The sequence below is a fragment of the Lutjanus erythropterus genome, chromosome 20, assembly GCF_056507025.1.
Source record: "Lutjanus erythropterus isolate fLutEry1 chromosome 20, fLutEry1.hap2, whole genome shotgun sequence".
Taxonomy (NCBI): Eukaryota; Metazoa; Chordata; class Actinopteri; order Lutjaniformes; family Lutjanidae; genus Lutjanus; species Lutjanus erythropterus.
Window position 1 is genome coordinate 32905911 of NC_139336.1, and position 12158 is coordinate 32918068.

The 12158-nt window shown below is 42.8% G+C and overlaps 1 protein-coding gene across 2 annotated transcripts in view; it reads right to left on the minus strand.

Annotated features, from left to right (window-relative positions):
* myo18b (myosin XVIIIB) overlaps positions 1 to 10790 on the minus strand; it is a 43258-nt gene extending 32468 nt beyond the window's left edge. Inside the window, exons 1-14 of one of the 2 annotated variants that reach the window (XM_084745472.1) lie at positions 10620 to 10790; positions 10165 to 10527; positions 9228 to 9291; positions 8083 to 8195; positions 7656 to 7823; positions 7125 to 7335; positions 6890 to 7032; positions 6650 to 6750; positions 6423 to 6486; positions 4843 to 4987; positions 2555 to 2725; positions 2054 to 2144; positions 1358 to 1550; positions 432 to 512 (exon numbers count right to left, since the gene is read on the minus strand). In XM_084745472.1, coding sequence (XP_084601598.1) covers positions 432 to 512; positions 1358 to 1550; positions 2054 to 2144; positions 2555 to 2725; positions 4843 to 4987; positions 6423 to 6486; positions 6650 to 6750; positions 6890 to 7032; positions 7125 to 7335; positions 7656 to 7823; positions 8083 to 8195; positions 9228 to 9291; positions 10165 to 10527; positions 10620 to 10775 — 2064 coding nt within the window. In that variant the 5' untranslated portion in view covers positions 10776 to 10790. Of the gene's footprint in view, positions 1 to 431; positions 513 to 1357; positions 1551 to 2053; positions 2145 to 2554; positions 2726 to 4842; positions 4988 to 6422; positions 6487 to 6649; positions 6764 to 6889; positions 7033 to 7124; positions 7336 to 7655; positions 7824 to 8082; positions 8196 to 9227; positions 9292 to 10164; positions 10528 to 10619 lie in introns of those variants that run through there. The other variant, XM_084745470.1, reaches the window with a different exon arrangement.
* Positions 10791 to 12158: the final 1368 nt, after the last annotated feature.

Below are 12158 nucleotides of genomic sequence, written 5' to 3' on the forward strand. Positions count from 1 at the left end.
TCTGCAGATGCTCCAGTTTAAGATGAGACAAAACTTTTCTATGATTGTCAATTTTTGATCAACGACAGAGGCCAAAATGTGTCCTGCAACAGACGAGGTAAGCCTTGTTTTTAGCCTAGCAGTTGTTGATGACTTGCAGCCTTTACTGGACTGTGAGGAGGAGTGAGGAGTCAGCAGTCGGTATAAAACAGAGCGGTCAATAAAATGTTTTGAAACTTTTTTTTGTGAATCATCACAACCATGAGAGGTCCTTGAACAAACAAATAAAATATATTCGACTGGTGGATCCGTCCTCCAGAGCCACAGGAGACACCACACAACTGTTTTTCATAAGTTGAGTGATGACGGGTCCACTGGCCTTCATGTATAAAATGAACACAGTGTTCTTATGTGTCCTACGTGCTTTGGTGTAAATGATGCGAGTCGTGTACCTGTGGAGGTGGCTGGTCGATGGCTGACACCACCTCAGCTGGGCTGTTCTCTGGGTTCTCCAACTCCACGCGGATCTTCTCCTGCAACACACGAGCGGAGCCATTTACCCAAAATACTCATGAAAGTTTGTTTTTTTACACGGAAACTAAATAAACATCAGAAAATTAAGGAATAAAAGAGTTTTTTCATTGCGTAAACTATCTCCCGCACGTTTCTGGGGTGAATCAGATTGATTTAATCTATTTGATGAGTAAAAAAATGCAATAATTTGGCACAGCTGTAGTAGTAATCATCAAGGATCAAATCACAGTAAGATCCAATCATTCATTTGCACTGAGATCCTCAAATAAACAGCAGAAAGACTCCAGTCGAGAAAACATAAACCTACATGTTCCAGACTCTCTTCAAAGTATGAATTACTGAGAAAATCATATTTTTTTCAAGGTCACTTTGTCTCTGAGGGTTTATTCTATTGTACGGCTGCAGAATAAAGAGATGAACCTGTCAAACTTTAACACAGTATTAACAGTTGTGTAACAGATACTGTTTAGTTTCTGTTGAGAACCAGAAAGTTGGAGAAAAACAGTTTTTGCCTAAGTGTTCTTATAGAGTCGATAATCATCCTGACACAGTGTGAGAAGAAGAAAAAAGCTGCTGAACTATGAGAGCCTCTCACTGGAGCAGCGGGCTAAATCAGTACAAAAATGTGATTTATTGTGTGCCTCTGAGAAAAATTTACATTTTGACACAAAGATGTACTCTGCCCGTCACAAACTGACTTGAAAAGACATTATTTCGTTGTGCATTATCACCCAGTTTCTGTTAAAGTCTGCAGAGCTGGAGAACATGAGATTAACCAACAAAACAAAACAAGTATTTCAGCTGTAAAGAAGTTGTAAATGTGGACGTGCAGCCTCAGTGTCACCTGTGTGTATCTGTCCAGCGTGTGTGTGAAGGTGTGTGTGTGGTAGTGCTCCAGCAGCCTCTCCTGCAGGTAGTTGTGGCAGAGCTCGGACCAGCTGCCCCCCCGCTCCTCCGCGGAGTGTCTCGGGCTCCTCAGGCCCGGCGTGTCCACCACCATCACCGAGGCCAACGTCAGCTGCTGACTGCTCAGGGCCCTGCACACAGAGGGACACACACACACACACACACAAACACACACACACACACACACACACACCATACACACACACACACACAGTCATGTCACATGTTCACCTGACACCACCCCCTCAACTCAGCTAAACAACAGGTGGCTGCTCTGAGCTAATGGAAGGAAAACAAGTTAATGCCTAATTACTTCAGAGCCACAGTGTAATATTTTAAAAATGCAGTACCGGCTCAGAATCTACCAATTCATATGTCAGTCCCTCCAGGAAGTTGAGATGTTGTGATCAAAAGAATTGATGCAAAATTCAACTAATCTCCATAAAAAAGATGATTTCTCAGAGTCTAAGCTCAGTACTAAAGAGCTACTGTCAGTTTTGTCATTTGCAGACCACAATAAGAGGTAAAGAAGAAGAGGTTCAGTCGCGTCCCTGTTGCTCAGACATGTCAGTGTGTTTCTGTGAAAACAGCCCGTGGATACTCACTGTGGACACGGTGGGAGACGCAGCCGTACCTGTTGATAAGTGAGACGATGGCAGTGAAGAGTTCCTCGTAGAGTCCGGCAGCCATCCCATCAACACACTGAACAGCTGTCAGCCTGGGACCTGCACACACCACAAACACACACGTCACACGTTTTCTTCAGTCTGTGTGTTTCCTTTAAAGAAAACTTGAACAGTTAGCTCAATACATAAAATCTAAAAAGAAAGGGGGGAAATGAAATAAAAATGATAAACTTTATCAGAGTTTTTCTTTTCTGTGTCTGAGGAAACTTTCTCAGTTTTGATTAAAGCCTCACAGATGGTAAAAATGTTCATTCAGCTGTGTGATGAACATTACAGCCTCAAAGGGCAGCGAGCTCAGCTGTGGACTTAAAGTCTTGTTAAAAAAGGTATGACTGCATCCTCAGTCACCATCCTCATTAACCTGTAAATCTACAGCCTCCCTCATCCTTGGCCCTTCCCGTTTCTTCCTGCTCCTGGCTCCCAGTAGCAAAGCTTTTTTTCTGTCTCACCCTCCTCTGGCTCTGCAGCAGTGTTCCTCTCTCTGCTGCCCCCGGTGGCTCTCTGCAGCAGCTGTCGCAGGTGATGTTTGAACACGGCCGTGTGCAGCTCGTCTCCCTCGCAGCCGAGCACGCTGCTGGCCACCTGAGCGCTGTCGAAGCTCACAAACTGTCTCCTACCCACTGAGACACACAGAGAGGACATTATCTGCATTTAGTGAGGGACAGATCTGTTAGGACCGAAACCACAGTGTGAAGTTCTGCTTCCATAAAGGTACTGACAACAAAATCTGCTTAAAGTGTCAGTAGAAAAAGTAGAATATCTCCTGCTGTGACTGAAAATCATGACCCTCTTTAACCCACAGAGAATTTACTCCAAAGAAAAACCTGTTTTCTGACATATTAAGCAGACGATTCCACAGTCTGTTCGTTTTAAATTTTCACCTTATTGAACCAGGTATCCAACCCAGATCACTCTGAACAGCATAATTTAATATATGAGGGACACATGCATCATGAAGTTGTGAATAAGTAGAAAATCTGAGATCTTTACATATTTAAAACAGCATATATTTTATAGTTGAATCAATTAAGAAATGGTTGTAAAAATATGAAAAATGTTTTTATGTTCTTATGTTCAATAAAACAAATACAAAAACATACATTATTACAACAAGAGCTGCAGCGTCACTCTGCTTCCTAACATACAGCGAGCGAGCGAACAGAGCGAGCAGATGGAGGGTGACAAATTATCCAGATATAGCCGAGTACCAGCAATGTCAGCTCCCAAATTAGAGGTCGGGCCCCTCCAGAGGGTCACCAGATAAATCTGAGGGGTTATGATATGATAAATGAGAGAGGAAAGAAAAAAAGAACACAGCTCTGACACATGAGTTCATATTTGTTTTCTGGACTTTTCTCTAAAAGGGAAAATCTGCTAATTTTATTATATATTATACCTCTGTTTTTGCTCACACAAGTAAAAGATAAGTAAAGTAAAAGATCTTCTGTGCAAACGACAAGTTTATTTCTTTCAAATTTTGCTCACAAGTTTGTTCAGATTAAAGTGAGCACTGCAAATTAATCCTGGCAGGCATGGCATGAATAAACAGCAGGATTATTGTACAGGTGTAACTTGGACTGGTCACAGTAAAAGGACACCCTATAATCTGATGTTTCAGCTTGAAAAAGAGACATTTATTAGTCACTGAACTCTTCTTCACATAGTTCAGAGTCATGGTTGTTCATACCATAACCCCACCGGCACCATGGGCCAGACACCATCAAAGCCAGCGGTCAGTTCAAGACTCTGGCGAAGACGATGGACACGCAGACGAGCTCCTCTGAGATTGTTTTTGACAGTTTGTGAGGAAATTGTCTGGTTGTACAAACCAACTGTTGCACCAGCTGTGGGCAGGAAAATTTATGGTAGTAAAATGAACGTTCAGTTCAGCTCTGGTGGACATTTTGCAGCCAGCATGACGACCAAAAACCTACGACACCTGCGACATCGTCTGTCCGCGTCTCGAAAACATTTCAGGGTGTCCCGTCCGAGACACACCTGTGCAACAACCTCGCTGTTTAATCACCACCTCTAAATGTCACACCTGTCAGATGGATGGATTGTCCTGGCAAAGGAGCACAGACTTGAACAAATTTGTGAACAAAATCTGAGAGAAATAAACCTTTTGTGTGTAAAGAAGAAGTTGGAGGTCTTTTATATCGACAAAAACAAAAGTGTTTTTTCAAATTCTCCTCTCCAAAAACGAGGGATTAGAGAAAAATCCAAAAAATAGGAATCCATTTGTGCATCAGAACTCTTCTTTCCTCCCCCATCTATCATCTCATGACTCCTCAGATTTATCTGGTGACCCTCTGGAGGGGTCTGACCCCTAGATTTGGAACCACATGACTAAACTAGTTGACTCTTTTAAAAGTTTAAATAGTAGTGGAAAATATATTTTATGTGTGTGTAGCATGATGAGCCCTGTGTTGTAAAATGACAAATAAATGAGCTTTATTCCAACATATTTTCATATTTTGACTTTTAGACATCTGAAACATGATAACAGGGAACAAACAGACCCTAGAATATGATTTTTATGTGATATTTTAACTTTTAAATAAATGTTGTGGAGTAAAAAGTAAAATATTTCCCTCTGAATTGTAAAATTCTGTCTTGACTTATCCTGCGTCAACAAGGGTCCTCACAAGTATAGAAGGACTAATGAGTGTTTTTGTGTGTGTCTCGAGGGAGATTGATGATGATGATGATGATGAAGGTGATGAATCAGTGTTACCTCTACAGGCTCCAGCAGCTCCCAGATGGTAAATACCAGCCAGAACATGCCAGATCGCCTTCTGCTCGCCGGCTGAGAAGCCGAGCGTTTCCATGGCAGCCAGCAGCTTGGTGAAGGCGACGGACGCTCGCTGCTTCTCCTCCACCTATCAACAGTCAGTCAGTCAGACAGACAGACAGACAGGGAGGAGAGGAGGACAGTCTGTCTTTGAAATCAGTTTCTTAATAAGGTGGAAGAAGAGCTGAGTCACATCTCATCTCCCAGCACAGTCTGACTCTCCTCACCGCAGGAGTTCACCTCTTCACAAACTCGTTTTTTTTTCTATTTTTATTCCTCCAGTGTTTCACCCGTTCATGAGCACCGTGGTCGCTGAAACGTAGTAAACACAAAAATGTTCTGAACGTCTCATTTTCTTGTTGTGATGCTGTATGACGCTGCGACCAGCAGTGAAGGGTAAAAGTTCCCGACCAGCGGAGGTGAGATCAAGTCATCGTTCTGAAAGTTCTCAAGTTCTAAACTTTGGGTTTTCAGTTCTAAATAAGTCGCATCAATGTGTTCTATCAGTGTGACAAGAAGTACCGTACAAAAAAAAAATAAACCTGCAAAAGAATAAGAAAATAAAAGTGGACAAATAAAGAGGAATAAATAAGTAAATAAAGAAATAATGAAATCAGGTTTAAACAACTGCTTTAAGTCAGATGTTCTATCAATATAATAATATGACTGTATTCAAATCTGTTTGCATTAATGCAGCTTAAATTTAAGTCAGGTCAACTTTAAAGTTTCTATTTTCCAAATCAATTATTTGCTTTACCAAAAAGTAATATAAAAGTAATACTACTGCTCTTTAACAAGTAGTTTTACAGTAATATTTGTGTGTTCAGTTTGTTAAATATAAGTAAAGTAACTGACAATGTTATCCCAACTTAACGATAGCTGGTTTCGTTCAGCGAGTTTACAAAAACGTGACACAATTTAACCAGTTTAAATGGACCATTTTTTATCTAACATAATAAATTTGTAGATTATAAAATATGATTTGTCTTGACTTCTTTCTGATCATCAGGATAAAACAGCAGCTGAAAACGTGGACGTCTTTAAGTGAGACGTACAATACTGAGAGAAACCAAACTGTTGCACGGGAACGTATTTTCAAGTTGTTATAATCCACAGAAACAGACTGCCGTCACTGAAGCAGAAATCTGAATGAGACTCAAAACATTAAATTATTTAAACTACAACTGAAATATATGTTTACAGAGTAGAGAAAACACTGGAAGATCCTGTATTAATGAATCGTTGAGGATTAGACAATAAATATCTGTGACTCGACATAATGACCACTTTCTTCTCCTGATTAACTCTGAACTCTGAGCGGCACCAACGAGTGACGACTCATTAATTACTTAATCATGAGTTAGTCCGCCCCCCCCCCCCCACGAAGTGATTCATCATACGGTTTGTCACATCCTTCTTTTTCTGACAGTTTACTTCATGAGGATGATGTAATGTGGGACTGCAGAGTAACTTAGTCTCCTGAGGTCAGTGCATGTCAGACTCCTCTGCTGCTCTCACTTTACCTTGGTGGGATGAACGATACCAAAGGAGTTGGACTCGGGGAGCTGATGCAGCTGAAGTTCTGTCCTGATGGAGGAAATCCACAACATTAAATAATAAACTGAGTTCCGTTTAAAGAATAATATTTCTAACATAAACATAGACTAGAATTCAGTATTAGTAGTGTAAGTACATGTACCTTAAAATTAAAATTAAATGTACTTAGTTACTTTCCACCTCTGAGGATTACCTCATCTCTGTGCTGATTCCCGCCAGCATCTGAGAGAAGACCAGGAAGTTACTCTCTCCTGGAGTCGTCTGACAAACTCGCCATTTGTCCAACATCATCGTCTGATGGAGACAGCAGGACGGCGCAGAGAGAAGACATGAGTAACTTTGTATGAAATCATATTTATGTAAAATGTGTGTGTGTGTGTGTGTGTGTGTGTGTGTGTGTGTGTGTGTGTGTGTGTGTGTGTGTGTTACGTGCCTGTAAGTGTCCAGCAGCAGCCTGTCCAGCGTGGTTAAAGTCCAGAGAGAAGACCATGGCGAATCGAGACGAAGCGTCGCTGTGCTGAGAGCTGACGCAACCAAAAGCCTTGAGGATGGTGAACATGGCCTGGACGCGCTCCACTGGGGACAGAAGACAGAGATGAGTCAACAGTCTGTCAGTCTGCAGGGCGTTGGACATGATGACTCCGTCCAGCTGCCGCCGCTCTACTCACCGCTGATCTTCTCTCCGGTCGTCCCGGCCTGTTTGAGGAGGGCGTGCGTGAAGGCCTGGCACGCCGTGGTCTTTCCCGTCCCGCTGCGTCCCACCGCGCACACGCTGTGGTCTCTTCTGGTGCCCACCATGGACACGTAGACCCGTTTGACCAGAGCAGTGAGAGCAGGAGGAGCGTCCCACACTGACTCCCCTCGCCGAGACTTTGGAGTCTGACAGAGAAGACGAAGCAGAAGACGAGAGAATGAATCAAAATGGTTCACTTGTCTAATTAAGCAGTTAGTCGTCTAATTGTCTCGTCTGTTCATATTTGGACAAACTCTGTAAACTTTATTTATTTACATCTAAAAAATTACATTTAAACGCCCTAAAAACATATTTATTTTAAATTAGCTGATGAGTTAATAAAGTTAAGTAAATAAAGTCTAGTCTTGGAGAACGTTTTCTCTTTTTCAAAGCAGAAAAAATAAATCGTTAAAAAAAGAAAGTTAAACTTTTCGAGGTTGAATGTTCGCCGTGTGTTTGTCGTCACCTTGCTGTTTGTCTGTAACGGAGGCCAGAAGTTGACCAGGTTTGGTCCGGCGTGTGTGAGCGGCATGTTGGCTTTAGCTCGACTCGTCAGAGTGTGCAGGACGCCGCACTCATTCACACTCTGCAGGTGGCTCAGGTCCTCACACAGGTCCAGCTCTGACGGGTTACACTGAGGAGGAAGAGGAGGAGGAGGAAGAGGAGGAGGAGGAGGAGGAGGAAGAGGAGGAAGAGGAAGAGGAGGAGGAGGAGGAGGAGGAGGAAGAGGAGGAGGAGGAGGAGGAGGAGGAGGAGGAGGAGGAGGAGGAGGAGGAGGAGGAGGAGGAGGAGGAAGAGGAGGAGGAGGAAGAGGAAGAGGAGGAGACCCTGTCAGTCCACTGAAGACTTAACAACAGACAGTCAGATATTCAGACGGAGAAGAACCGAGGTACCTTCTCGATCTCGAACTCTGTAACGTCGTGCAGCGAACCGTCAGTGTCCAGACGGACCCTCACTTGGCCTTCTGGGAGTTCAGGTGTGCCTTCATCTGGCTTCAGCTGAGTGGCTGAAACGAGAAAACATCAACCAATCAGAGAACAAACATCATGACTTGTTAACAACATCTGCAACATAAATATTGTCAATACATTAACAAAAGTACAAGTGCCTAAAAATTTCACGTAAGTAGAGTACTACTTGAGTAAATGTACTTAGTTACTTAATTACAGCAGTTCAAACTGTGTTATTAAAGCACTACGACTTTAACTTGAGTAAAAATTCAACCACTGTACTAGTAAAACATTTTTGGACCTTTCTATGCTTACAGGTACTTATTTCTGTCATTAATATTATTATGTCTTATTGTCTTATTAGAGATTGGGTCCTTCATGTGTTGGAATGTTTAAAGGAATAGTCTCATATTTTGGAAAATGCACTTCTTTGCTCTTTCTATTCGAGAGTTAGATGAGAAGATCGATGTCGCTCTCAGTTGCCAGGCAACCAGGGCAGACTCCAGGATGTCCCTGCAACAGGTAACAAGTTACAGTGGCTGCAGTGTAATCCTCGAGGGCAAAACACCGGATGCACTAAACGTGTTTGCTTTTAAAACTGACGGGCTCAGACTGTTATTCTAAGACAACGTTATGAAAATGATCCCTGCAGAGACAAACATTTTTGTTAAGAGTGAGATCGTCTTTGTTTGTAACAGAAGCAGATGATTTATCACTGTCTCTCCTCTGAAACCTACCTCACTGTACCTCCAGTAGCTGCTAACCCTGTTTCTGTTTGTGTCAGCAGACCTTTTATGTAACGATAATTCAACCAGGACAGTTTCATGTTGATCCAAACTGTAGAAGCAGAGGAACATTGTCTACTGGTGAGCTCACCTGTGATCAATTATTCAGAGCCAATGGACCTCACTCATGAGAGAAATAAAGAAAACTTTTGGCAGATTCATCCATATTTTATGTCTGATAAAATGAAAACAGAACTAATGCATCTGTGTGTGTGTGTGTGTGTGTGTGTGTGTGTGTGTGTGTGTGTGTGTGTGTGGTGTGAGTGTGTGTGTGTGGGGGGGGGGGTACTTTCAATGACTCACCGCGGGTGAAACCATCTTTGTGAACGTACCACACAGTTCCAGCTTCATACCAAACATCCCTCACCTGACAGAGAAACACAGAGCTGGTTGATATATTCATGATATATTATAACACTGTAATAACTATAGAATCATAGATATTTTCAGAACTTATTAATCAATAAACTGATCAACTTCCATTTATATGAATTTGCAGCTCTGACACATGACTTGACGTCTGACCAATCAGAGCTCCTGCTGCTGCTCTCTTTGCTGTATTTGATTGGATTTTAATTTCTTTGTGGCTTCAGTCAAAGATTATGGTCTTAATTACAATTAATGAACCACAGCTAACTGTAGCTGCTGTTATCTCAGTTAGCCGTGCAGCTTGCAGTCTGGAGCACCAGGATAGTGTTTAGTGTTCGCGCCACTCGTACAGGAGCTTTGGACCATCGGGTGGAGGAGGTTTTCAGGCTTGGAGCGATGGAGACCCAGTGGAGGAACCGTCGGAGGAAGCTTTGCTGGAACGGACAGCAGAACGGGAGCCAAGCTAGCAGGCAACAGAACCGCCTGCAGAAGCCTGAGCAGGGGTTAGCAGGGTCAGTCCCGGGGTACCAAGAGCCAAACCAGCAAGGAAACCACCTCAGCGGTGTTGGACTGAGACTGGACTGAACACTACAGTGACTCACTATCACCTCTTGAGGTACAAAATGGTATTACAAGACACAATGGGCCAAAGTGAGCTAGTTAGCATGCTAACTTTAGGAGATATCTTTGCAACACAATACGCAGACGTCTTTGATATAACGTCAAATCTGTTATTTCTTCACATTTTAAGCTAAAATTGTAACATATTGCATCTTTAAAAACACCAAACTGAATGCATCTGTTGTCAACTTATAAATTAACAGTGAATAAGTCTGTAATTATTCCAGGAACACATCAGACTTTACTGTACCTCTCTCCTGTTACGCTCGGTTACGGTTGTGTCTGCCTGCCTTCCCTCTGGCTCCTGCCTCTCCTCTTTCTTCTCCACCCGCTTCACCTCCTCTATCCTCTGCTCCTCCACCGTCTTCTTCTTCTGCTGCTCAGCCAGCGGTGTCTTGATCTTCTCTGACTTCTTCTCCGGCTGCTGCTGTTTTGGCTCTGGTGTCACTTCCTGTCTGCTCTCCTGTTTGTTTTCGGAGACAGGAGACGTGACAATGTTCTTTCTGTTGTTGATGAGCTGCTCGGCCCGCAGGGACATCTCGGCCTCGAGGATCGGAGGAGTCTGATCAGGGAGGAGGAACTGCTGCACCAGGTTGTCGCTCAGTTTGCTCGGCTGCAGGGTGGGGGGTAAAAAAAGAGATGAATTTTGAGGAGCATCTTGGGAAATTTATTCACTTTCTTAATGAGAGTTTGGCGAGAACTCACCGCTTTCTCGTCTTTGACCTCGGGCTCTTTCTGTTTGGTCTCCTTCTCTGAGTCTCTGACCAGCTGTTTGAGGAAGCCGCCCGGCAGAGACGACAGAGGAGGCGGAGGGACGGCCGTGACCACCGGCGTCTTCTCCTCCTTTATCTGTGGTGTCATCGATTGATGGAAGCAAGTAGAATTAGACGCAAACAGGAAGTCTAGAGAAAACAAAGACTGTACATGCACACGTTCACCCAAAGACAAACGTTTTCTCGTCTCTCCTGCAGGGCTTATTCAGAAATTTTATTTGTGCAGGTTTTGAGATCATTGTCTGCCTCCATCCACCAAGAAAAAAAAAGAAAATTAGGAAAGACTTTTTCTAGCACTAGTACTTTTACTTGTAACTGAGTAATAATTTAGCAGTAACAGTACTCTTTCCACCGCTGCTTATACTAATCTAAGCTAGGCTAACTGTGTCCTCACAATAAATGGCAGACAAAGTTAGCGACTAGCTGATGACGAAAGTGGAGTGGCTGCAGCTGAAGAACCAGATCAGTTTCTCAGGAACTGGTGGAGACCAAAACCAGAACTAAAATGAGAGTTTTAGCTCTTTTTTAAGCTCGTTTTAGTAGCGTTACATTCCTGATGTGACCAGAAACACCACGACCACGACTCAAGCTAAAATCTTATTGTGATTATTTTGACTGATACTGAAACTGTGGAATGATTTGCAATATCAGAGGTAATGTTAATTTTTACATCATTATTCTTATTTGATTGAAGATGAATGACTAAGGTGTGATTTTTTTGCAGGAATCTGTACCAAATGAAGATCAGTCAGTCATTAACTTAGACGTTTTTTGACATACTTTGCCTTAAACAAATATTGCACCTGCTGTTTAAAAATTGCAGAAAGCAACATTGCGATTTAGATTAATCGTGGAGCTCTAACCACGACCACAACTACATTTGCAAATTTGCCACTGAACATAATCCAGGCAACTAAACAGAACTTCTTGGAAAGAAAAATATCTAAAGACCTGCACATTAAATTATCTGCATGGCTTGAAACCAACAGAGGAAAGTAAGTTATTTTGTGTTTTGGGTGAACAGACCCTTTAAAACAACAGGAAAGTAACAGTGTTCATAAGCAGAGGGTCTCATCACGAGAGCTGCTCTTGGATTCTGCACATTCACTACATTTGCTTGTCAAGCTGGGAACACTGGATGTGGTTTGGCCGCGATAACAAACGGAGACTCTGCCAAAAAATAAAAAACACGACAGGTCACCTCCAGATATTATCAATGATCGTTATCTTGTGGAGCTCAGGAAGCCGGAGTCAAACCTCTCACCTCCAGACTGACTGAGCGTCACATCTTCAGATGAAATCTGCTAAACTTTTTCACAGTCAAGTATAATTTTCCAGAGTTTTCCAGCGTGTCCTCGGCTTTACGAGGAAATATGAGTCAGCGGCTGTGACGAGCATCAAGTGCCAAACAGGGAGGAGGCCAGAGAGGCCTGACATTTAACTAATAGGTATCACCTGCTGACACAATGGG